The 23,846-nt window shown below is 44.9% G+C and overlaps 1 protein-coding gene and 1 pseudogene across 5 annotated transcripts; both read left to right on the forward strand.

The window, feature by feature from the left end:
* The first annotated feature begins 12,254 nt into the window (after positions 1 to 12,254).
* On the forward strand, positions 12,255 to 16,569 carry LOC133148972 (serine/threonine/tyrosine-interacting-like protein 2; annotated as a pseudogene).
* Positions 16,570 to 19,589: 3,020 nt separating this feature from the next.
* Positions 19,590 to 23,566, forward strand: LOC133148934 (uncharacterized protein K02A2.6-like). Of its 5 annotated transcripts, XM_061271773.1 has the most exons (4): positions 19,590 to 21,537; positions 21,719 to 21,896; positions 22,006 to 22,135; positions 22,660 to 23,566. In XM_061271773.1, the coding sequence occupies exon 1, from the start codon at positions 19,896 to 19,898 to the stop codon at positions 21,138 to 21,140; it is 1,245 nt and encodes a 414-aa protein (XP_061127757.1). In that variant the 5' UTR covers positions 19,590 to 19,895; the 3' UTR covers positions 21,141 to 21,537; positions 21,719 to 21,896; positions 22,006 to 22,135; positions 22,660 to 23,566. The 5 variants fall into 5 exon arrangements, with proteins under 5 accessions (XP_061127757.1, XP_061127754.1, XP_061127761.1 ...); XM_061271770.1 differs by having other exon boundaries at positions 19,590 to 21,929; XM_061271777.1 differs by having other exon boundaries at positions 19,590 to 21,896; positions 22,006 to 22,192.
* The last annotated feature ends 280 nt before the right edge of the window (positions 23,567 to 23,846 follow it).

The following is a 23,846-nucleotide window of genomic DNA, read 5'->3' on the forward strand; positions in this document are numbered from 1 at the left end:
AAGAAGGTTACGAGACGGAACATAAGGAACAACCAGGTCGACGAGATATGAAGGCGCTGAGCCATGCAGTGATTTGTAGGTTAATAGAAGAACCTTGAAGTCACATCTTAAATGGACCGGGAGCCAATGTAAGTTGGCTAATATTGGGGTAATGTGATCAAATTTTCTTGTCCGTGAGAGCAGCCTTGCATTTTGTACAAACTGTAGACTTTTGATGCGGGACTTAGGAAGACCAGAGAATAATACATTACAGTAGTCCAGGCGCGACGTGACGAACGCATGTATAATAGTTTCCGGATCACCGGTCGAGAGGATCGGACGAATCGGTGAAAAAACGCAATTCTGGTTATATTCTTAATGTGCTTTTGAAAGGGGAGCGTTTGGTCAAATATTACCCCGAGATTAGTTACAGTATCGCTCTGAGTGATAGTACGGTTATCTATAGTTATAGTGGTTTCCTTAAATAAGTGTTGATAACGAGTTGGACCAATTATCAACATCTCAGTTTTATCTGGGTTAAGACGAAGGAAGTTGAGAGACATCCATTGCTTGATCAAGATTACAACAATCTCGCGGATCTGTCATCGATAACGGCATACATAATTGGGTGTCGTCTGCGTAGCATTGAAAACTAATATTATATTTACGTATTATGTCCCCAAGCAGAATCATACGTATATTAAATAAAATTGGTTCGAGTACCGATCCCTGTGGGACACCACACGTAACATTATAGAGCTCAGAGGACGTATTGCCATGGACCACTCGCTGCGTCCTGTCTGATAGATAGGAATGGAACCAGCCTAGAGCTGACCCCAAAATACCAACACAACTTTTAAGACGCCCTAATAAAATATCGAAGTCCACAGTGTCGAAGGCAGCACTAAGATCGAGTACCGTTTTTTTCCGTGTATAGTGCGCCCCCATGTATAGTACGCACCCCTAAAAATGGCATGCTGATGCTGGAAAAAAGCTTGTACCCATGTATAATACGCACCCAATTTTTATGAATTTTTAAAAAAAAAAAATGTAATTTTTTTTTTTTTTTTTTTTTTTTAAGTCCCAATGATCGTCACACACGCAGGGAGGCAATGGGTCCCATTTTTATAGTCTTTGGTATGGTCTTAACTAGGCTGGATGTAATTTTTTTTGTTGCCGTTGATTTCTCCGACTGCCCGTAAACGCACCACCGCGCTCCGTGCGCGCACGGGACAGCAAACAAGCAGGTGATCGAGCAAGCGTCTGATACGAGAGCATTGCGGTCGCATGGAGCGTGTTTGAAGTGAACAGCAGAGAGGAAAGGAACTCTCAAACGTAGCACGCCGCCGACCGCCCAACTGCACCGCGCTGGTAGCATTATTGTGACAGAGCCGTCGCTGAAATTTAGAAGATATTTTTAAAGTCCTGATGTACTTTCTAAAATTTAAGTGGACCTCAGTGCGCACTGCGCAGGGAGCTTAATTTGGTGCGGTCGCGCAACCGCAGCGCGCCGGGCGCTCACTGTCGCATTGCTTAAAGAGCGCCTGCCTTTGTGTTTTAGGATGAACAGCAGAGACCAAAGGAACAAGGCAAAGTGTTGTGAAATAAAATATTACTTGTAATACGCATTTTGTTATTTGTTGATTGAAACTGCTAATTAAACTGTGAATTGAAACTAATAGGAAGAAAACAACTCTCGCTCTTAATATAGCTGACGTGTCTTGCGCATCTGTTCTGCGCATCTGTAATGGCGGCCTCCGTATGACGTCCGGTCCGCGATGGAGATTAAAAACAAACAATATTTGACAATAACACACCCTCAAGGATTGCACCATCGCATCAAACGATGTGTCGTCAATTATGTATTTTACTGACTAAGTGTGTTGGCCAGGATGGCTGAATGCGATGCGCGATTGACAACAAACAAGAAGAAAGGTGAGTTTTATTTCGGGGGAGATTTGTCATGTCTCGTCCCCAGTTTTGCTATGTGTCTAGGTTGCCATAGTTTCTGTTCGCGTCGCCCCTCTCTTCCTGTGTCACCTCAATCGATGTAACGTGTTTTGTATTTAAGTTCTGTCTGCCCCTCGCTCACCGTTGGATCATTGCATGTGTTACTGTCATTCTGTTCCTGTCTTTGGTAATGTCACTGTTAGAAAAATGTATATATATATTATCATGCGTTCTCTAATCAATGCCTTACCGCAATATTACTGCAATATATGCTTGCTGTTTGGCCTTGCTGTTTTTATGATGTACCACAGAAGGACAGTTCCTTTCTAACAATGACCACTTTGTTAGACAACATGCCTCATTGCTGTCTTGCACCCCAGATGAACCTCCAAGCGACCATTAAAGTCAGGGTTTCCTAACTATCTTGATCGTAGGATTAGGTTGGAATGTATATAACCAGTAATAAATAACTTAGTTTGTTGCATCCTACACAATGTCGTAAAACTTCCCTTGCTATGTTTTTACTTGAGGTCAAAGGTTTTCTCTTCTGCATACCAGTTACCTTACATTTACTTAACATTTGTTTTAGTGTTTAGGACAAGTTACTTATTGTTATTGAGTGTTAATTTACTAAGTAGATAAAGTCTAGCAAAGGTCTAGTTGTATTGTTCCACAGGAAAGCAGCAATTAAAGTTATCTGATCTCACCCACGGCCAACAACTGGAGAAGAACAGATGGACAAACCCTGCGCGGGTCACGGGTCGACGATGAAGTGCTAATTCACACCACACTACATTCCTTAGCTAATCAGCGTTGCTACAAGACACAATTTCCCCTCCCTTTAGTGTAGCAACGCCTCTGTAACCAGGGCAACCAAAACATTAAATAGAGGAGCACGTGGAGGGAGAACTCAGAATTGATGGAGATTGTAACCGAGTTTCCTCTCTCTATCGTTCTCCTCGCGAGAAAAGACTTAATATTCTGTCTCACTTCTGGGTTGTTTGCTGTTGCTCTTCTCTTAATAATTATTCAGTCATTGAAATAAACCTGACAGAAATTGGGGGCTCGTTCCGGGATCTCAACACGCCCTGAACGGTTCCAGCGGGCTCTTCGACACAGGCAAAAATCCTCGGCCGAGGTAAACAAAAGCCCTTTGACGGGACTGTCTCGATCAGTCCGGCTGGACACCGGGAGGGTTGACGAGATCTTCCGAGGAAGAGAATCAGCAGACCGTGAGTAAGAATATTAATTCTACTAAATAGAAACAGTTAAATTCCGCAGGGGCGGATGTGGAGCCCCCTAGCTTTCAAGCTAGTTAAATTCTGCAGCAGGAGGGGCGGACTCCTCTGTTATTAAAAAAAAACAAAACAAAAAAACCTTGAGAATTCTAGACCCTATCAAGTACAACTAGAAACAGTTAAATTCTGCAGGGGCGGATGTGGAGCCCCCTAACGTTTTATGTTAGTTAAATTCCGCAGCAGGAGGGGCAGACTCCTCTGTTCTTAAAGAGAAAACGCGCGTGGTATGCTTGTGTACGGTTTGACTGAGAGTGATCTCATTTGAGCGCTCCTATATATAAACAGACAGGATTGTAAACGGTGGCTCCTTTTGGGGGAGGTGAAAGGAAACTTACCACACATTGAATTTTTAACCACTGTCCTGTGAATAAAGTTGGTTTTAGGACACTGTAGGTGCCATCCAAATTACCAACTCCAAAATTTAGAAAAATAAACCATGGGAAACTTAAATAGTAAGCGAAAGTCCCTACCCCGACATGAACTAAAATGCAAGAAACTTTAGTGGACAGGTCCCTCTGACGTAGGTTTGGTGAAAGGAGCACTTCCTGTTGTTATTATACCTAAAAAAATGAATACCGCCCTTGTGTGAGACAGTACCCATTGAAACCCGATGCCTTGCAGGGTATTGCACCTGTTATTTCAGATTTATTAAGGGCAGGTGTCATCATTCCTTGCCCTGATTCTCCTTGCAATACTTCAATTTTCCCTGTAAAAAAGGCACTACCTTCTGTCGGGTGGAGATTGGTGCAAGATTTGCAAGCAGTGAACAATGCTGTCATTCAAAGAGCACCTTGTGTCCCTGACCCGCATACCCTGTTGAATTTGTTAACACCTGATGCGAAGATATTTTCAGTAATTGACATTAGCAATGCCTTTTTCTCTGTCCCTATTGCTGAAGAAAGTCAGTTTTGGTGTGCTTTCACATATGCTGGGTTGAGGTACACCTTTACCCGATTGCCTCAGGGGTACTGTGAAAGCCCTACAATTTAATGTGTGATGGCAGCCAGCATGGCAAAATTTGTCCCACCAATGGGGAGTCAGATTTTGCTCTATGTTGATGACATTTTGGTGGCGTCCCCTGATTATGCCTCTTGTCAGACAGACACGCTTGCAGTGCTGCATCACTTGGCAAAAGAAGGCCACAAAGTCAGCAAAAATAAACTCCAGTTGTGGTCCACTGAAATTAAATATTTAGGCCACAATCTGAGTTCCCAAGGTCGGACTATAGTTGAAAGTAGGAAGACCTCTATTTTGCTAGCTCCTAAACCACTCACAAAGAAACAAATGATGTCTCATTGTTTCGGCCTTTTACGGCCACATGGCAGAGTTTGGGATTTGTGGCCAGAGATGCACTGGCGGCTTCTGATTGGACTCAAGTTGGGCCTGACTCCTTTTATAGTCCTTCTACTAGGTTTTTTAAACAAAACATGAACCAGGTCCTGTCATTTGTTAGTGGAGTTCACGTTGACTCCTGTTCTGAGAAAGCATCCTCATTTTGACATTTTGTGCTGTCATCATATGACGAGCAAAAAGGTGTTCTTAGTGCTTCTATGTGCTCTTATATGTTGTGCGTCATCCTTTTGTGCTGGTGTGTGTGTGCGCGTGTGCGCGCAGAGGATCCTCATGAATGTGTGTGTGTATGAGTGCGAGTGAGATGTGTGTTCTATGGAAGAAATCAGTAATGGAGAATGTTCTGGAGGCTGTTGAGCAATAATAGGGAAATTGAGAAGTGGACGATGATGTGTTTAAGTTTGTTGGAGAAACTAAGATGAGCAGTGTGTGGCAGTAGAGAAAATAAGACGTGTGTGGCAGACAGTGACTAGAATGGTGGCTTGACGAGAATGAGACAGCAAATGTTGTGTAGAAGACTGAAAGATGTTGAAGGTGAACATGATAGGGGAGGGCAACAGCAGAGTTGGCCTGCCCTTTGAGAAGGTGAAACTGATAAGCGTGCCTGCGCTCGCGCGTTGTCGCGGGGCGGGGCTGTCCGCGTAGGCCTTTGCTATGCTCGTGGGGGCGGTGGGCCGGCATCATGGTTGTTGCAGGAAATGGCCAGCCTGTGACCAATCAACATTGATGCTGCGCCCCCCCTTCGCACGAGGGGTGCTGTGGCTGCAGGCGAAACAGGGACAGTGTGATTTTCTCAGAGAGTGAGGCTTAAGGAAGATGTGACAATATTTGCATGAAGGATAAAAGGCGCTGATGGGAAAACAAAAGTATAACCAAAACGTCAAAACAGGGGATGACGTTTGCGCAGCGTTGTTTGTTTGTATTGTTTGTGAGCTGTGTCTCTGCTGTAAGTTTTTGTGTTGTCTGTGTGCTGTCAGTGTTATGTGTCAAAATTGGCTAATGTAGGTGCACAAAAGAATTTGCTAGATTGTAGTCTATATGATTTGCACCGCAAAACAAAAGCAATTTTGTGAAAATGTGAAAATAAGAAGAAAGGAAAGGCAAGCAATTTTTTGTGGGCAGGAACTGGTCCACACTGCATTAATGGCTATCCCTGATGAAACCAAATTTGAGAGATGGAAAGAACTTGCTTTCTGGAATTGGATGAAGCAAAATTATTAAATAACATTACAAAGCTAAATTTAGAAGAAATAGTCGATTGGTTGTGTCAAGACTACACGAGTTTTTACATTTGGGAATAAGAGAGTGATTGAGTTAGTTAAAGTTGAGAAACTACAACAATTGTCTATTATATTACTTTACTGGCGGTTATTTTGTTAGTTTTTATCTTTATCTTGATTGGTTTGACACCTGGGGGGAGGAAAGATTAGGATGTGGAACACGGGTTGAGACAACCAGTTACACACGCAAAACATGTGTGCACTGGGACACTGAGAAGCATTTTGAAAGGTGTGTTGAAATTAAATGAAGATGAAATCATATGTAGTAATACATCACTTTACTACATATGGATTCTCTAAACCGTACAATTGAGTAAAATAAAACATACTTTTTGACTTTTGTTCAAATTACTAAGATTCTTGTGATAAACGATGAGAAACTGATTGAAAAGAAACTACAAGAAACTACAACTAAGCTAGTTGTGGAAGCAGTCCGATTGCCACGACAAATAGCTATGTGCACGTGTGCAGGGCACGCACGAGACTGATAAGGTGTCAAGAGGTAACAAGCTTGCGGACGGAACCGCATAGCTGCAGTGCAAAAGACGCTTCAAATGTTATACACAGAAGAAGCAGATTGAGTTACTGAAACATTTTTAAAGATGTGCAGCGACAAAGTCCATAGATTGAAATTCAATCGTGGACAAAGAGAGGGGCAAGAGTAGAGAATGGCATCTATAAATGACCAGAAGACTGACCTATCCTCCAAAAGAACCTATACAAGCGGGCAGCAATGTTGAGCCATGGTTGTGTCGCATGGCTCAAGAGGAGGGATAATGGGGCAGTTCAGTCAGCTTTATACATCATGTGAATTTGATTCATATTCAAAACAGTTAAACAGTTATAAAAAATTTTTTTGAAGAGCTTGTTTAACATGTGCTTAACGCAATCCACAGGGTTATAATGCCTGGTCATAATAGATGCATTCTCAAAATCGATTGAATTGGCTTCAAAATAAACACTGAATGCCTTAACAGTGGCAAAAACGTTATGTAAAGAAATAATAGTTTGTCAACAACTGCTGTAGATGTTAAAGAATGGAATCAATATCTCGAAGATGAATGTGGATAGTTTGTTTACTGATTGTGAAATGTGCGACAGAGTGTTCTATATAATATCCGTTGAATGGAAGAAAAAGAAAAGAAACCGTTGCTTTTAGAGAATGTAGTCAACCAAAATTGTATATGTACCGACGTGCCAAGATCTGGGAAAAAGCTGGAAAAAACAAAAATATAATGTCTTTAAATTTGAGAGGCGACGATGATCTGACTAAAATTGATGCAATTAAAGTCCCCAGAGGAGTTCTTGATTAATAAGAATTAATTGACCAAATTGAAGCGGGATGGGAGTCCTCCATTTGCTACTGGTGGACGATGAACAAGAACGTTGACAGGATAAATTACATCCATTGCAACATGCAGAAATTGGGCAAACGGACACAAGCGGGACTTGAGGCGGTGCACGAACAGCTAGCCACGCCTTCCCTAATGTCAATCCAGAACCGCAATGCTCTTGTTATGTTGTTGTCTGGGAAAGGAAGGATCTGCGCAATGTTCAGGGAACAATGCTGCACCTTCATCCAGAATGACACCGCCCCTGATGGGAGCCTGACGAAGATGATTGCAAACTTGCAATCCCTCAACACGAGGATGAAAGAGCACAACAAGTGGATGACTGCTTTTGGGAAGTATAAAGCCCTTGTGTCCTCAATTACTGCTATGCTCACCTTGTGTGGATGTTGTTGTATTCCATGTCTCCGTGCTCTGTTTAATCGTCTTATCACTACAGCAATCTCGCCCATGGACGACGAGGTGGCCCGGGTATGCCTAATGTCTGAACGGCAGCATGTTGATGATAACGATGATGATGATGCAGTTTTTGCACTTGAGTTTACAGACTTTTTCCCAGATCTGTGTGTTTCCAAATGATAATATCACAACATTTGTCCTTTTTTGGTGTAAACTTATTTGTGCTAATACTTGTGATCCGACAACCGAAAATCTTTTTGAAGTGGCCGATTATAGGTGATGAGATGGTCTCTGAGAACTTATGATAAACAGGGGGGAATTGTTAGAAAAATGTATATATATATTATCATGCGTTCTCTAATCAATGCCTTACCGCAATATTACTGCAATATATGCTTGCTGTTTGGCCTTGCTGTTTCTATGATGTACCACAGAAGGACAGTTCCTTTCTAACAATGACCACTTTGTTAGACAACATGCCTCATTGCTGTCTTGCACCCCAGATGAACCTCCAAGCGACCATTAAAGTCAGGGTTTCCTAACTATCTTGATCGTAGGATTAGGTTGGAATGTATATAACCAGTAATAAATAACTTAGTTTGTTGCATCCTACACAATGTCGTAAAACTTCCCTTGCTATGTTTTTACTTGAGGTCAAAGGTTTTCTCTTCTGCATACCAGTTACCTTACATTTACTTAACATTTGTTTTAGTGTTTAGGACAAGTTACTTATTGTTATTGAGTGTTAATTTACTAAGTAGATAAAGTCTAGCAAAGGTCTAGTTGTATTGTTCCACAGGAAAGCAGCAATTAAAGTTATCTGATCTCACCCACGGCCAACAACTGGAGAAGAACAGATGGACAAACCCTGCGCGGGTCACGGGTCGACGATGAAGTGCTAATTCACACCACACTACATTCCTTAGCTAATCAGCGTTGCTACAAGACACAATTTCCCCTCCCTTTAGTGTAGCAACGCCTCTGTAACCAGGGCAACCAAAACATTAAATAGAGGAGCACGTGGAGGGAGAACTCAGAATTGATGGAGATTGTAACCGAGTTTCCTCTCTCTATCGTTCTCCTCGCGAGAAAAGACTTAATATTCTGTCTCACTTCTGGGTTGTTTGCTGTTGCTCTTCTCTTAATAATTATTCAGTCATTGAAATAAACCTGACAGTCACCCTGTCTTTTTGTTCCACGACTTTGTCGGTCAGTCCTGTTGTTGGTTTTGTTGTACCATGACTTTCTTTAAAAAAAAATAAAAAAAAAATAAAAAAAATTTTTCTTTGTACCCATGTATAATACGCACCCCAGATTTTAGGACAATAAATTAGGTAAATTTCGCGCACTATACACGGAAAAAAACGGTAGTAACAATACAGATGATGTGTTTGAATCCATAGCTATGAGGAGATCGTTAGTCACTTTAGCAAGTGCTGTCTCAGTGGAATGATTAAAGTTAAAGTCCCAATGATCGTCACACACACATCTGGGTGTGGTAAGATTTGTCCTCTGCATTTATCCCATCCCCGTGTGATTTCAATCCATCCCCTGGGGGAGAGGGGAGCAGTGAGCAGCAGCGGCGCCGCGCTCGGGAATCATTTGGTGATCTAACCCCCCAATTCCAACCCTTAATGCTGAGTGCCAAGCAGGGAGGTCCCATTTTTATAGTCTTTGGTATGACCCGGCCGGGGTTTGAACCCACAACCTTCCAGTCTCAAGGCAGACACTCTACCACTAGGCCACTGAGCTGGTTAAGGGCGACACCCCCACCCTTTTTTCGAGGACGCGCCACATGCGTGCTCAAAATTTGGTGGCGAGGCCTCGTTAAGTGGCAGCAGTTCATTAGGTTTTAACCAGGTCTCGCAGAGACCAAAAACGTCTAGATTATTGATTGATTGATTGATTGAATATTTATTGATCCCCAGGGGTGGGGAAATTCAGGCCCCAGCAGTATTCACACCACAGAGTGGGTATACAAAAGACACAGGCTGCCACACAACGGCGCCACAAAGAAAGCCAGAAAGTGCTCAAGATAAAAGCCATCAAAGCAAAACAAAGCTAAAAGACAAAGGAAAAAAAGTAACTGTGGCCAACCAGCACCCCTCAATACAAGAGAACATCCCAAAACACACTAAATAGCCTCCACGGGGTCCATAGACAGGTGTAGGGGCAGTCCAGTTCAACGGCGCCCAATGGACCGTGGTCGTGAATCGGTGAAAAACATCACAAAGCAGGCAAACGTGTGAGCAGCGTCCTGGGCACCCAGTCGGATGCACGTGCAGATGGTCACCACGGGGCTAGCATGGCGAAAGTCGTTGGTTCCGACGAGCACGAGGAAGCGGAGTCCCTACAGGGGTTGCGGTTGCAAGGCCAAGGCGAGGGACACCGGTCATCACTGGCCGGATAAGCAGGAAGCCGCCGTAGAGTTACGCCGGTCTCGACCGATGATGAAAAAATAATAATACAAAATATCCGATCCGAAGAGATACCGAGGTGCGGTAGAAGGCACCAGCATCGCCGAATGGACAAAAAGACAGAAAGAAAAAGGAGAAAAGAAAGAAATAAAGAGGAAAGGAGAGAACACTGCTGGGAGGCAGCCACTTACGGCGCCATACCGAAAAATGTTCCGTGATGAGGTCATTAACGAGAACTGCTCTCGTATGAAGCGATCTAATATTCATAAAACCGAGTTTAAGTGTAATCGGTCGATCAGGGTGCGAAATCTATCGAAGGATTTTTAAACGAGATGCGAGTAACAGTCCGCATCTGTGTCCGCCACATCTACTGTTATCGCGCAATTCTGCTCTAACTGGCGGACACGTCCCTCTAGCAGGGATAACCTCTCTAAGAGAAGGCTGCAGTTGGTGCACGAAGCCATACAAACCTCTTGATCCGCAGCCATACTTTGTGTCCGATGATCTTCCTCTGTGCCAGTTATCTATAAAATACAGTCCCTGCTTTTTACAGAAACCTCTCATCAGTGCCTCTCCCAAGCAGGGGGCCAGAGACAAGTACTCGATGCCGACTCATCTTTCTGGCGAGATCACAAGTCCTCGCTATGTTTTTCTTTGTGATCTCTGATTGCCTCATCCTAACATCATTTGAGCCGACGTGTATCACTATGAACGAGTAGCTAGTGTTGTTGGAACTACGCTGTTGACTCGACCTATTGCGAGTCAGCTCCCTAAGATTAGCTTCTATGTCGGGTGCTCTGCCCCCAGGAATACACATTACCGTGGCTGGATTTTTAAGCGTAATATTTCGGGTAATGGAGTCACCTATGACCAAAGTGCGAGGGCCAGTAGACCGAGATGACTTTGGACGACTATGCGTCTTACCTGGCTCATCGCGATTAGCAAGCCGCTTGGGGCTAATGCTAACTGGGCTAGCGGGCTGACTACAGTCCGCATCTGTGTCCGCCACATCTACTGTTATCGCGCAATTCTGCTCTAACTGGCGGACACCTCCCTCTAGCAGGGATAACCTCTCTAAGAGAAGGCTGTATAGTTAGTGCACGAAGCCGTACAAACCTCTTGATCCGCAGCCATACTTTGTGTCCGATGATCTTCCTCTGTGCTTATCTTGTTGACATTTCTCTATGTGGACCTTCTTCCTCAGGTTTTCAGCCACTCCGCTTTTGCCATAAAACCTCTGTAATTAATAATTGCTAACTTTCATCATTCGCCTTGAGCAATTCATGGCACAGGATTTAGATTATCAATAGCAGACAGTGTTGTCAGCTGACTGACAAAGGCCATGTTGTTCTTTTGAGAGATAAGAATCTCTAAGAAGTCAGATAAGAAGAAGAGTTCTACTCTTGGTGAGCTTCTAGTTATCTTCTCGTGGTGATGCGTTGAATGGAGTCCTCTGAATGAAACTCCAAAATATCACAGTTTGGGGTGGTAGCTCCACTGAATACAACATGAAGGCCCTGCAGCGCATAGTGAACACGGCTGGTAAGATTATTGGTGCTTCACTCCCTCCCTGAAGGACATTTACACCTCCCGTCTCACCCGCAAGGCGACCGCGATTGTGAGTGATGTGAGTCACCCCGCTCACTCTTTGTTCGATCTTCTGCCCTCTGGGAAGAGGTACAGGAGCCTGCGCTCCCTCCCGCACCACCAGACTCAACAACAGCTTCATACTCCAGGCTGTTAGGATCCGGAACTCTCTCGCCCCTTCTGCGTAGCGCCCTGGACTTTTGCGCTATGCTTACTGTCTGCTGTATGCACACTTGCTCCATTTTTGCTCCTCTTAATTATTATGTTATTTGTTTATTTATTATTTATTTATTGTTTGTGCCTTCTTGTTTTTATTTTTTGTGTTGTTTACTTGTATATATATTGTGTACTATGTCTTGTCACCGTGGGGTAGTGGGAACGTAATTTTGATTTTTTTGTGTGTCTTGGCATGTAAAGAAATTGACAATAAAGCAGACTTTGACTTTGACTTTGGCTTTGAAGTAAGGAAAAAATGGCAGGCGAAGGAAAAAGGAAATTCAAATACTTCTAAGAATGTAGGATTTGTTCAAGAGGCTGCTTCAAAAAATAAAGCAAGGGCAGAAGAAAGGAAGCAAAGATGAGAAAAGGAAATAAGGGAGGAAGGTGACGATGCTCTGTGTAATGTATTTGGACTGTGTGGTTACCCGTACTGGGGGGTGGAGCTAGAGGTATGGCGGGCGGATGGCATGTTGTAGCTAGGGGAGACTGCTGCTAAAAGAACGAACATCAATACATGATTGACTCACTGCTTCCCTAAAACCTGGTCGTCTTGTCAAGTTATTTCTCATGGTATAGAGAAACATTACACTCTGGGTGTCGGGTGTCCGGACCCCCCCTGAATGGTCGGGCGATAGTGCTGTCACGAAGGGGTGGAGGGACATTCTAACTTTAGCCGGACCACCGCCACCTCCTCAAAGCAGACCTCCTCCGATGGACACCGCAGCTGGTTGCCAAGGTAAGACAACCACCCGATTTGTTGTTTAAATAAAAAGACGACACACCGAAACGCTTGTTTGTGTTTCGCCTTTTTGTGTTCGTTCTTGTTCGGTCATTTATACTCGGGGCACCGCTCTCGAATCTTGTGACGCAGCTGTCGCTTAAAAATAGATCTGCTGCTATCATCATCGAGTTGAAACGTGGAGTGAAAAATAAACTGTCATATGATCGAAGTTAGTCATAACATCTTGGCTTATTAGTTTGATTTATTCGAAATCAGTGTTGCCTCACTTTTCCACTCTAACTGGTTGAAAACAAAGATTTTTTTTATCGTTTCCACCTTGTGGGTGGTTCAGGTTTTCCTGAACAGGAGGCCATCAACAATCCTGACATGGCGTCCTCCAACGAGCAGGAGGATCAGACAGTGCCGAACGGCGACGACGAGGAGAGTAGCATCCACGGGGTCCAGTCTCGTTACCTACGATGCTCGTCGCCCAGGTAATATCTTGAAACGCTTTGAGCCAATTGAACGCAAAATGATTCGGTCTGTGTGCTTCGCAGCCTCTCCATGATGTCAGAGTCCAGGTTCTCCGCCATAACCGGCTCGGATGCCGCCAGTATCTTCATGGAGCCGATCCACTTGTCGTCCGCCATCGCTGCCAAGAAGATCATCAGAGGGTGAGTCATAGTTTAGTTGCTTATTTTATCCGTAGAGGTCCCCGACATGTCCGCCAAATGTCACCGCCTGAACAAATCAAAGCTTTTCGTCTCTCTGATCTGAAGTTGAAAGAATCCAGAAATCTTTCCGTGTTCGTTGATTATTAGCGAACGGAGCTCCTGCTGTGACCGCTTCTGCTGCCGGCGGGACACATGCACAGTGGGAAGATAATTGAAAGGCCAACAGATAAAACATAAGCCCAGTAAATCTAAAGAGGAATTTGATTTGTGGTCAATGAGCCAATTAAGTTTTCAAAGTCAGTCAGCTTTATTGTCAATCTCTTCACATGTCAAGATGCACAAAGAAACCGAAATTAGGTTTTCTCTATCCCACGGTGACGAGACATATTACACGATAGACATACAAGTAAGCGACACAATATAAAACAAGAAGGCACAAACAATAAATAATAAGTGATGAATAAATAAGCAGATAACACAATAAATAAGAGGAGCAAAATGGAGCCAGTGTGTATACAGCAGACAGTGAGCATACCGCAAAAGTACAGGACGCTATGCAGAAAGGGGAAGCGAGTTGTTAGGGTTTGCAGAATATCTTCATCGTATGATTATGTTGGAATGTAACCTGTAATAATTTAACTCGCTTGTCCTGCCTTGACAAAAGTAGTCGACCAAAGTGCTAAGATCTTTTTAACTGATTGACTAGCTGCAGAGGAAGCAATCAAAGTTGCTTTGTTTACAGAACGTCGTAAAAGGCCCCCCGCTATGCTTTGATCAGCAGGGAAGCGGCTTCACCCCATCCTGTGTTCCCACACCCCCACTTTCAACCCCACTCTGTTTCTCTCAATAAAGATGGACCTGATGAGGCCTGAGTCAGACCTCCATTCGACCATCGCTGTAAGCACTGCTATGAATGGACTCTCCACTTGCAGGTGTTTAAAATGACTTGCTTGTCTCCTGTGTGGCTCTTGCAAAATAAGTTAGAGTGAGCACCACCCTAACACGAGTTCAGGATCCTAACAGCCTGGAGTATGAAGCTGTTGGTGAGTCTGGTGGTGCGGGAGCGCAGGCTCCTGTACCTCTTCCCAGAGGGCAGAAGATCAAACAAAGAGTGAGCGGGGTGACTCACGTCACTCACAATCGTGGTCGCCTTGCGGGTGAGATGGGAGATGTAAATGTCTTTCAAGGACGGGAGTGAAGCACCAATAATCTTACCAGCCGTGTTCACTATGCGCTGCAGGGCCTTCAAGTTGTAGTCAGTGCAGCCGCCACCCCAAACAGCAATACAGCTGGAGAGGACGCTCTCAATGATGCCGCGGTAAAATGTAGTCATGACGGCCGGACGAGCGCTCGCTCGCATGAGTTTCCGGAGGAGGTACAGGCGGCGCTGGGCCTTCTTCGCCAGTGATGCGGTGTTGGCAATGAGCCAATTAAGTTTAAGTAGATGACTGGATTTCTCCAGCTACTAATGAGTTGAGGGGATGACTTGAATGAGATGGCTCGGATGTCAAACACTGCGGATGAGCTTGTCCGTCGGGTCTTCTGGAAATTCATTGTTTGGGGAAAAATGTAAAGCTTGTGAAATCCAATTGACGCCTCAAATGGAATTCAGTCAAAGCGAACTTTTTGCTCATCCGCAGAATTGCCGCCTCGGTGTCCGTGCCGAGTCCGTCCCGGATTCCATGCTCGAAAGAGCCGAGCATCTGATGGTGGAGGACCTCTACAATCGAGTACGAGATATGATTGATGATCGTAGCCCCTACAACAGTCCTTGCGTGCTGGATATCCAGAGGGCCATGGTTCAAGATCGCCTGGAGCACCCCAGCCAGCCAGTGGATGAAGTGTTTCCGAATATTTTTATCGCTGAGAAGTTAGTGGCAGATGCTGGCAAGGAGGATTGTGAAATTAATTTTCAAACTATGGACCGTTTGGTAATATGTTGCGTGTTTTTCAGATCCATCGCCGTCAACAAGGCCCGGTTGAAGCGAATGGGAATCACAAACATCCTTAACGATGCGCACGGAACTGGCGTCTACACGGGGGAGGGCTTCTACGCCGGGATGGGGGTGAAGTACCTGGGCATCGAGGTCGTCTGTCCTCACGTCAGCGTCGCAAGCCTGCGGTGCAAGATCCACGCACTCCGGTCTGCAGCCTCCCGGTTCCGACGGTCCAGGGTCCGTCGGGAGAACCGATGGTTAACCTGGCCAGCATCCAGAACTGGATCGGCAATGTGGTGACCGAAACGATCAAACAGAAGCAGAGCGAGATGAGCCTGCTGCCTCCGTTGCTGGCCGGGTCGGAGGTGAGCTTCGGCGCCTCGCCCAGCGCCATTTCGGGCGCTCCTACTCCAGTAACATCTCTCAGGGTCGCGGGCGGCCAGCGTCAGTCTTCTCGGCCGGCGGCTTGAGCGGAGTCAGCGGGCGAAGTTCCGCCTTGCCGGATGCTCGGAAAACCAAAATCGGCACCACCAGCGTCCTGCTATTCAGCCTCTTCCAAGACCAGGTCAACCTGGGCAAACTGGACGCCATGGACAAGGAGATCAAATCGGAAATGAGAGGCAAGATGGCGTCCTACGAGAAGAAGAAAATCCTCGAGGACAATAAGCGCAGCACTATGTACAAGAAAAAGAAACCAAAGGCGGATGAAGATGAAGAAGAGGAGGAGAAGAAAAGGAAGGAGGAGGAATTCCTGGAAGAGGCAAAGAAAAAGAAACCCAAACCTTTAAAGACATTCGGCCTCTCTGGATGCTTGAATTTGAATCCCGCTCTGGAGGTCGACAAGAACACCAGCGTTGACGACTGGCTGAAAAGTGTCAGGCCTCCCCCCGGAAAATCTGCCGTTGCCGCCGCCGAGGATCCCTACGACGACTTGGACGGCTCCGCCTCCCAGTTTGACTTCCCGTGCGCCGGTGAGGACGATGACCCGAGAACGAACGGCGCCCCCTCCATCAATAACGGCCACAGTCGAGCCACCCGGTCATACGGCGAGGATGATGAGACGAGCGACTTCAGGAGGAAATTCACAAATGGTTCACATAGCGACGAAGCAGGCGGGTCGCCGATGGGGACGATGATGGCGAAGACGCCGAAGCCTTCATCGCCCGAACCAGGCAGAGGATCAGAGCCCGAGCGGCCGCCGAGGAGCCCGATGACGAGGTGCTCGCCGCTTGGAAGGCGCAGCAGGAAGCAAAATGGAAATCGTAGAGAAATTGAACAGGAAACAAACGATACATCAATGCGGAAAGACAAATGCACGCAATTTCGTCTTTGAATGCACAATTCATACTTCGAGTATTTATGATCAATTATAATGACTGCTTTGGCATTAATAAATGAGGGAAAAAGAACTAGTGGATCATTTTCAGATATGTCACCCATCCAGGAAAGCACAAAACGTTCTGGGTTGGAATGTGGAGCTTTTTGTGAGGATGTCACAAAATGAATTCATCAACGTTTGCGTTAGTCCTGTTTTTGCTTTGTGGAGTGACTTTTTGCTCTTTTGGAGGTAATGAATGGCAACAAGCATGTAATGAGTGTGAGAAAGCTCCCTAACAAGGGTGCTCTTTCTATACCGTACACCATCAAGGTTAATCAAGTCTTCCCGTGATAGACTCATGGCATCAGTGGAATGGGAAAATTTTTTTACAAGGTCGGGGGGCACAGGGACACAGACCTTTCTTTGGTGCCCCCCTCCCCAACCATCAAATTCTCACCCTTTAGGTGGCACTTGAATTTGAGGCAGGATTTGATGTCATGAGATTGGTTGCAATGCAAAACAGAACATCCTTAATTCATTCACTACTGTTAAAGACGCCACTGCACTGATAAGCTCATATGTAGCACATCCTAGTGGAACATCGGTGTAAAAATCTAGATTGTGATAGCGTCCCTCACTTTCCAATACTACGTTCCGTTCGAGTTTCTCTCAGCGTTATTTGTAAACAATCAGGTTTCTTTCCAGTGGGATAATTGGTGGCATCATGTTGTTCCATGTGAGATTTAAAGCACAAATTCTGCTTCGAGACTTAAATGCTGGCGTCAGTGCAGCAAGATCACATTTTAGAGATTAAAGACTTACAAAACGTTTGTAAATATATGACGCATGAAGCTGGACACGTGGCCAGAAATAAGAGCAATGGCGGAGGAAGAGGATGGAGTGTGCGAGAAAACACATCGACTAACAATCATCGTAAAAGTGACAGCGAGGAAAATATGGAAGTGAAAAGGGAAGTTTTTATTTCAGAGTGAAAATGGGAGGGTGGGGGAGAATGATCACGGAAGAGTTAAGCAAATGGGGTTACAAAGCCAGTTGATGGTGAAAGAAAGAAAAGAGGATAAAGATGGAAAACGATCGATTATGGAGAAGAGGCCGATTCACTTTCCAATGTTCTTTTACGTTTGTTTGCATTATAATACTGCCTCTCAGTGGCCAAGGCGGGGATACCAGCATCATAATACATCTAGAAAAGTCCTTATTAAAAGGACAAAGGCAACATTTGACCTTTGTTTGTTGACCTTTCCGTCCATTTAAGATAGAAAATTGTTTTTAATAACAGGAACGATTCAACCCGTACCATTGTTTACTAAATGAGGACGCACAGACTACAAGACCCACAATGCACTACGCCACTTTTCTCTGACGTCATCGCACCGGGTGGTCAACTGCGCGGCGTGTGCGCGCTTTTGGAGCAGCAAGAGTGCAACATTGTTCCAGGTTTGTTTTCTCCTACAAACGTCACTTTTCATTCAGTGTTGACTGTATTGATATGTGGTTGCAGACGATCACCGACAGAGGGCTGTATAGCCTCAAGGGAACTCGGTAGGACGGAATGTATGCACAGGCAGTGGAAGAAGAGAGTTAGCATGAGACTACCAGAGTGATTAAATAAACAACTAGCTGAAGCTAGTATAAAGTTCAACTGAATCCTAAAGCTAATTTGATCAGTGAGAAAGATTTAAATGCACTGACTGAGAAGCCTAAAAAAATCCACAGAAAGAGTCACACCCCTGAAGGCTTATAATAATCAGCCAATACAGACAAAAGGTGGATGCAGACTTAAAATAATGGCAAAAGGCAAACAGCATAACCTGTTATTCACCATTGTGCCAAATGGACACGAGTCTCTTTTAGGAGACAAAGCCTCTGAGGATCTAGGTCTAGTAAAGAGGATCTATCAGATTAATACTGACAACATTAAAGTAGTCATGCAAGACAAAGGACAGGAACAAAAACAGTGTGAGGGAAGTGCAAACATAGTGGAGAAGTTTTCTTCTGTCTTCAAAGGACATGGGACTTTACCTTACACTTACAAAATACAACTCAAAGATGATGCCAAGCCCGTTGTGCACGCCCCAAGGAGAGTGCCAGCACCACTCAGAGCTGGCTTGAAAAAAGAACTTGAAAGAATGACTCAAATGGCGGTCATTGAGCGAGTGGAAGAACCCACAGATTGGGTCAACTCAATCACGTGTGTCAAAAAGAAGAACACAGGTGCCTTAAGAGTTTGCCTTGATCCCGAAGATTTAAACGATAACATAAAGAGAGAGCATTATCAAATCCCAAAACGGGAAGAGATCATTAGTGAAATGACTGGTGCTAAGTTTTTTTAGTAAACTAGATGCCTCTCACGGATTCTGGCAACTGAGGCTTGACCCGGAAAGCAGCAAGTACACCACCTTTAACACACCATTTGGACGTTACTGTTTCTTAAGACTCCCATTTGGCATTAAATCAGCGCCAGAGATCTTCCACAGAGCAATGGAGTCCATGATAGAGGGTCTGGACGGCACCAGAGTCTACATAGATGACTTGGTCGTCTGGGGAAAAACACAACAACAACATGATGAAAGACTGGAGAAACTCTTTCAGAGAGTCAAAAAACATGGACTAAAACTGAACAGAGACAAGTGTCTCTTTGGTGTCAAGGAGATGATTTTCTTGGGAGACAAAGTCACAAGTGAAGGTGTGGAACCTGACCAGTCAAAAGTGCAAGCCATATTGGATATGCCTGCCCCCACTGACAAAAAAGGTGTCCTGAGAGCCATGGGGATGATCAACTTCCTGGGCAAGTTCATCCCTAATCTTACCTCTAAGACGGCATGCCTCAGGGAGTTACTACAGCACAACACAGTATTTGAATGGACTCATCGACATGAGAGGGAGTGGAAAAAATTAAAGGAAACTGTAACTACAGAGCCAGTCCTCACATTCTTTGACCCATCAAAACCCACAAAGATCTCCACTGATGCTTCAAAGGATGGTTTGGGAGCAGCACTGCTACAAATGAATGAGGACAAATGGCAACCTGTAGCATATGCGTCTAGATCAATGACAGAGACCGAGCAGCGAAAGAGACTTTGGGGTTAGTGTTTGGATGTGGAAAGTTTCACAGTTACGTGTATGGACTGCCAACCTTTACAGTAGAGACCGACCACAAACCGCTCATCACAATCAGAAAAAAGAACCTTAACGACATGTCACCCAGAATTCAGCGCATGATGATGGCATTGCAGCGCTACGACTTTGAGCTTATTTGCACACCTGGAAAATATATTGTACTGGCAGATGCTTTATCTCGAGCACCAGCACCAAACAGTGGCATGCTGGTCACCCCGGTGACTGATGAGTCGGAAACACACATAAACATGGTGACTGCTTCACTCCCAACATCAGATGGTATGCTACAGAAAATTGTTCAGGAGACAGCAAAAGATCCTCTGCTGCAGAAAGTTTCACACCATCTACAAAATGGATGGTCGAGAGGAGTCTGCCCAGGGTTTTACCTACTTGTGTGCGGCGGATGGGCTGCTACTGCGACAAAACAGGATTGTCATCCCGCAATCCATGCGCCAGGACATGCTTCAGCGTATACATGAGGGACATCTGGGTGTGGAGAAATGCGAAAGGAGAGCAAGAGAAGCAGTTTATTGGCCGGGCATCAACAAAGACATTGAGGAGATGATACAGCAGTGTGAAACGTGTCTCAAACATCATTACAAACAAACAAAAGAGCCGATGCTAATCGTAGACCCACCCACTGCACCATGGCAAAAAGTGGGAACAGATTTGTTTCATCTGCATGGCAAGGACTATCTTCTAGTGATAGACTATTATTCTAACTATCCAGAAGTTGCACAATTATCCAGTACATCAGCACAGTCTGTCATCACACACATGAAAGGGTTTTTTGCCAGACATGGAATTCCGCGATGTGTTGTCAGTGACAATGGTCCACAATATGACTGTGGGGAATTCAGTGAGTTTGCACAGGTATATGGATTTCAACATGTCACCTCTAGCCCGTTGTATCCACAGGCTAATGGACAAGCTGAAAAAGGGGTGCAGATTGTAAAGAGACTGTTGAAGAAAGCAAAAGACTGTAAAGCTGACCCTTACCTGGCTTTGCTAAGCTACAGGTCTGCAGCTCTGGAGTGTGGTGCATCACCTGCTGAGCTACTCATGCATCGCAAGCTGCGCACCACACTTCCACACATTTCAAGACACAATGATAACAGAGACACAGATGGACTGACTGACAAACGAATGAGACTCAAGTACAGACAGAAAATGAACGATGATAAAACCGCAACACAACTGGAACCTCTTCAGGAAAGGCATGTTGTGAGGATTGAGGGTCCTGAGTCCTGGGACAGAAAAGCCAGAGTCCTCAGTGAAGTAGGTCCCAGGTCTTTTGTGGTCGAGACAGAGAATGGACAGGTATTAAGGAGAAACAGAAGGAGTCTGTTAAAGACTCGGGACATTGAGAATCAAGCTGAGGAGGTTGGAGTTGAACAGTCAGAAGGTGCTACTCCAGATGTGCACCACAGTGATCCTCCTTCACCTCCCTCAATGACTGTGACACTCAGAAGGTCTACTAGACCTAGAAAGCCCCCTGGGAGGCTCATAGAACAAGAGTGAACTGTTCAACTAATATAAAGTGAAAGAAAGTTGTTGGCACTAGGCACTGTTACATTAAGAAAAAAAAAAAAAAGGTTCATACTTATGCTGTATTTGGTATGTTAAATGTGTTATTGACTTTTTCAGTTGTGTAAATGTGAAGAACAATTCAGTGTTTGATATTCATTGGATTTGATCCATAAAAGTTAATGGTATGTTGTCATCATATCGAGTATATGGGTTAAACGACATTTTGTGTTACACGATATGTTCATGTTGTGTTTTCCTGTTTGGAAGGGGGATGTAATGATATGTGATTGCAGACGATCACCCACAGAGGGCTGTATAGCCTCAAGGGAACTCTGTATGACGGAATGTATGTACAGGGAGTAGAAGAAGAATGTTAGCAGGAGACTACGTGAGTGATTAAAATAAACAACTAGCTGAAGCTAGTATAAAGTTCAACTGAAGCCTTATTTAAGGAGCATAAGAACTTTACATGGACAACAAGTCAAATGAGCAGGAAACCCTTGAATGATCCTGAAACATGGATTCCCTCCCTCTGCTAATCAAAAGCTGCTTTGTACTTGTTCCACAAGGTCCGGCCTCTCTCGCTCGGCTGTGAGTGGTCGCTTTTCCCTCCGACTTCTTCAATGCAGGCCCACTACATTGGTGTCATCGAATTGGTAGAGAGAGCGAGAGCAACTTGGCTGCAATTCTGCTGCCCAATGCGTCCATATGACTTTGTTGCCAAGTTTATTGACTTTTTGGACCGGAGTGAGGATCTTTTTCTTGCAAAGAAATTCAAAAGTGGCACATTTCAGTTCAAGTGTTGCTGTATGCTGCTGCTATGTATTGAGTGTGGTTTTTTTTCTTTCTTTCTCAGATTCCATCTATTGAGTGAAAGAGCTGTAGTGGATGCTGTTCGCTCTGGTTTCATTCCGTCGAGCTGCAGCGCCGCGACCATGATGACGGACGGTGTTCACACAGCGACGGTCTTTACTCGTCCGAAAAGAGTGAGATACGGCACAAAAATGAACGGAATTGCAACATTAGTATTTGCTCGAGCACAGGTGATGGGCACACTGCCAACTTTGAGGTGGGTGGCGGCGGGCTAATCTAGAAAGGCAGGACAAAGAGGAAGATTAGGCTGCAAAAGGCAAGGAGGGATCGCTGAGAGAAAAAGGAAAGCAGATAAGGGATAATGAGGTCTTCACGGAAAAAGAGGGAGGGAGGGAGGGAGGGAGTGACGTGCGTCCGTGCGTGTTAGGAGGAAAAGGAGGGAGGGAGTGACGTGAGATAAAGGTTCAAAAGTATGATGATGCTGTGTGGCATGGCGCTGCCTCAGCACAACTTGAGAGAAAGAGAGCGAGAGAAGCCACAGTCAAATGTCAAAAGTCTTTGTCTGCGTGTGGTCCAACTAATATTTTGCGGCTTGACAATAATCTATCGTGTTTCCCAGAATGTGTTTTTTTTGTATTTTGTAATCGCTCTTCCTGTTTAGCTGTGTGTATTTAATTATTAGCACATTTTTTTACAGATTTACATCAGTTCCACAAGCACCTCGTGCCATGACAAATGTCCATTTCGCAAGGGAGAAGCAACGAGAGAAATACGTATACGTCACATCTTCTGATTCACCGACGCCACAAGTCGGACTGTAAATCCCAACACGGATAGGAAGTCAATATTGTGCACGTGTGATCACTTGATGCTCCGGCTGATGAAGCTTCAGAATTATTGGCAGGAGGAGAGAAGAACACCTCTGATGTTGGCGGGCGATGCATGGAAAATGCGAAGATACCCAAGAGCGATTGCTCCCCGAGGAGTACATGCCACTCCGAGGGGAGCGCAATTCTCTGGAGATATTTTATAGTCTGAGTGAGCGAGCGAGAGAGCGAGCGAGTGAGCCTTTTTTTCTGCTGCCACTCAGCAGTAAAATGACTGCTCCAACAGTGGGTCCCTTTGCAATGATTTTCTCTGGGTTCTGCGTATTGTTTGGCCATAGAAGTTTATTGACACAAGTGACCGTTACATGTGGGAAGTGGGTATATCAAATCTGCACACCCTGGTTTCAATGGCAGACTTTGTAATGAAATGAGCATATGAAATGAACCCCTACACCTTATCCAGCCATTATCTGTACTCAAATGTAATGACTTAAGTGTCATGATTGGTCCCCAGTTTTGCTAGGTTGCCATGGTTTCTGTTCGCGTCGCCCCTCCCCTCCTGTGTTCCCTCAATCAGTGTGATCATTCTCACCTGCCTCTCATTTCCAGTCTTGTATTTAAGTCCTGTCTCTGTGTCACTCCCCTGTCGGTTCATTGCTAATGTCACCCGGTCCCTTTGTCTCACATCTCGGTCAGCTTCTGTTGTTGGTTTGGTTGCAAGTCATGTCTGTTTACCGAGTCTGTAAGTTCCTGCAATAAACCCTTTTCCAAGCTGCACGTGGTCGCCCTGCTCCATCTTCCACTCCGTTGTTGACATTAAGCCCATGTAAAGTTCTGCGGTTCTCGTCGGCTTTTCTTATCTTTCTAGCAGTAACTTGAAGCCTTTGCGCAATTTGGAAATGTTCATTCCCCTCCAGCTTGATGAAGGTGCGCAAGTTCCTGCTGAAGTCTCAATGAGTGATATGCTACCTTGAGTCTGACTCGTGTGATCACTCACTGATGAGCACAGTTTTGTTGTGCTCCATTGGATATCAAATGCCTTGGCAATTATTTTGTG

Source organism: Syngnathus typhle, linkage group LG2, assembly GCF_033458585.1.
Source record: "Syngnathus typhle isolate RoL2023-S1 ecotype Sweden linkage group LG2, RoL_Styp_1.0, whole genome shotgun sequence".
NCBI lineage: Eukaryota > Metazoa > Chordata > Actinopteri > Syngnathiformes > Syngnathidae > Syngnathus > Syngnathus typhle.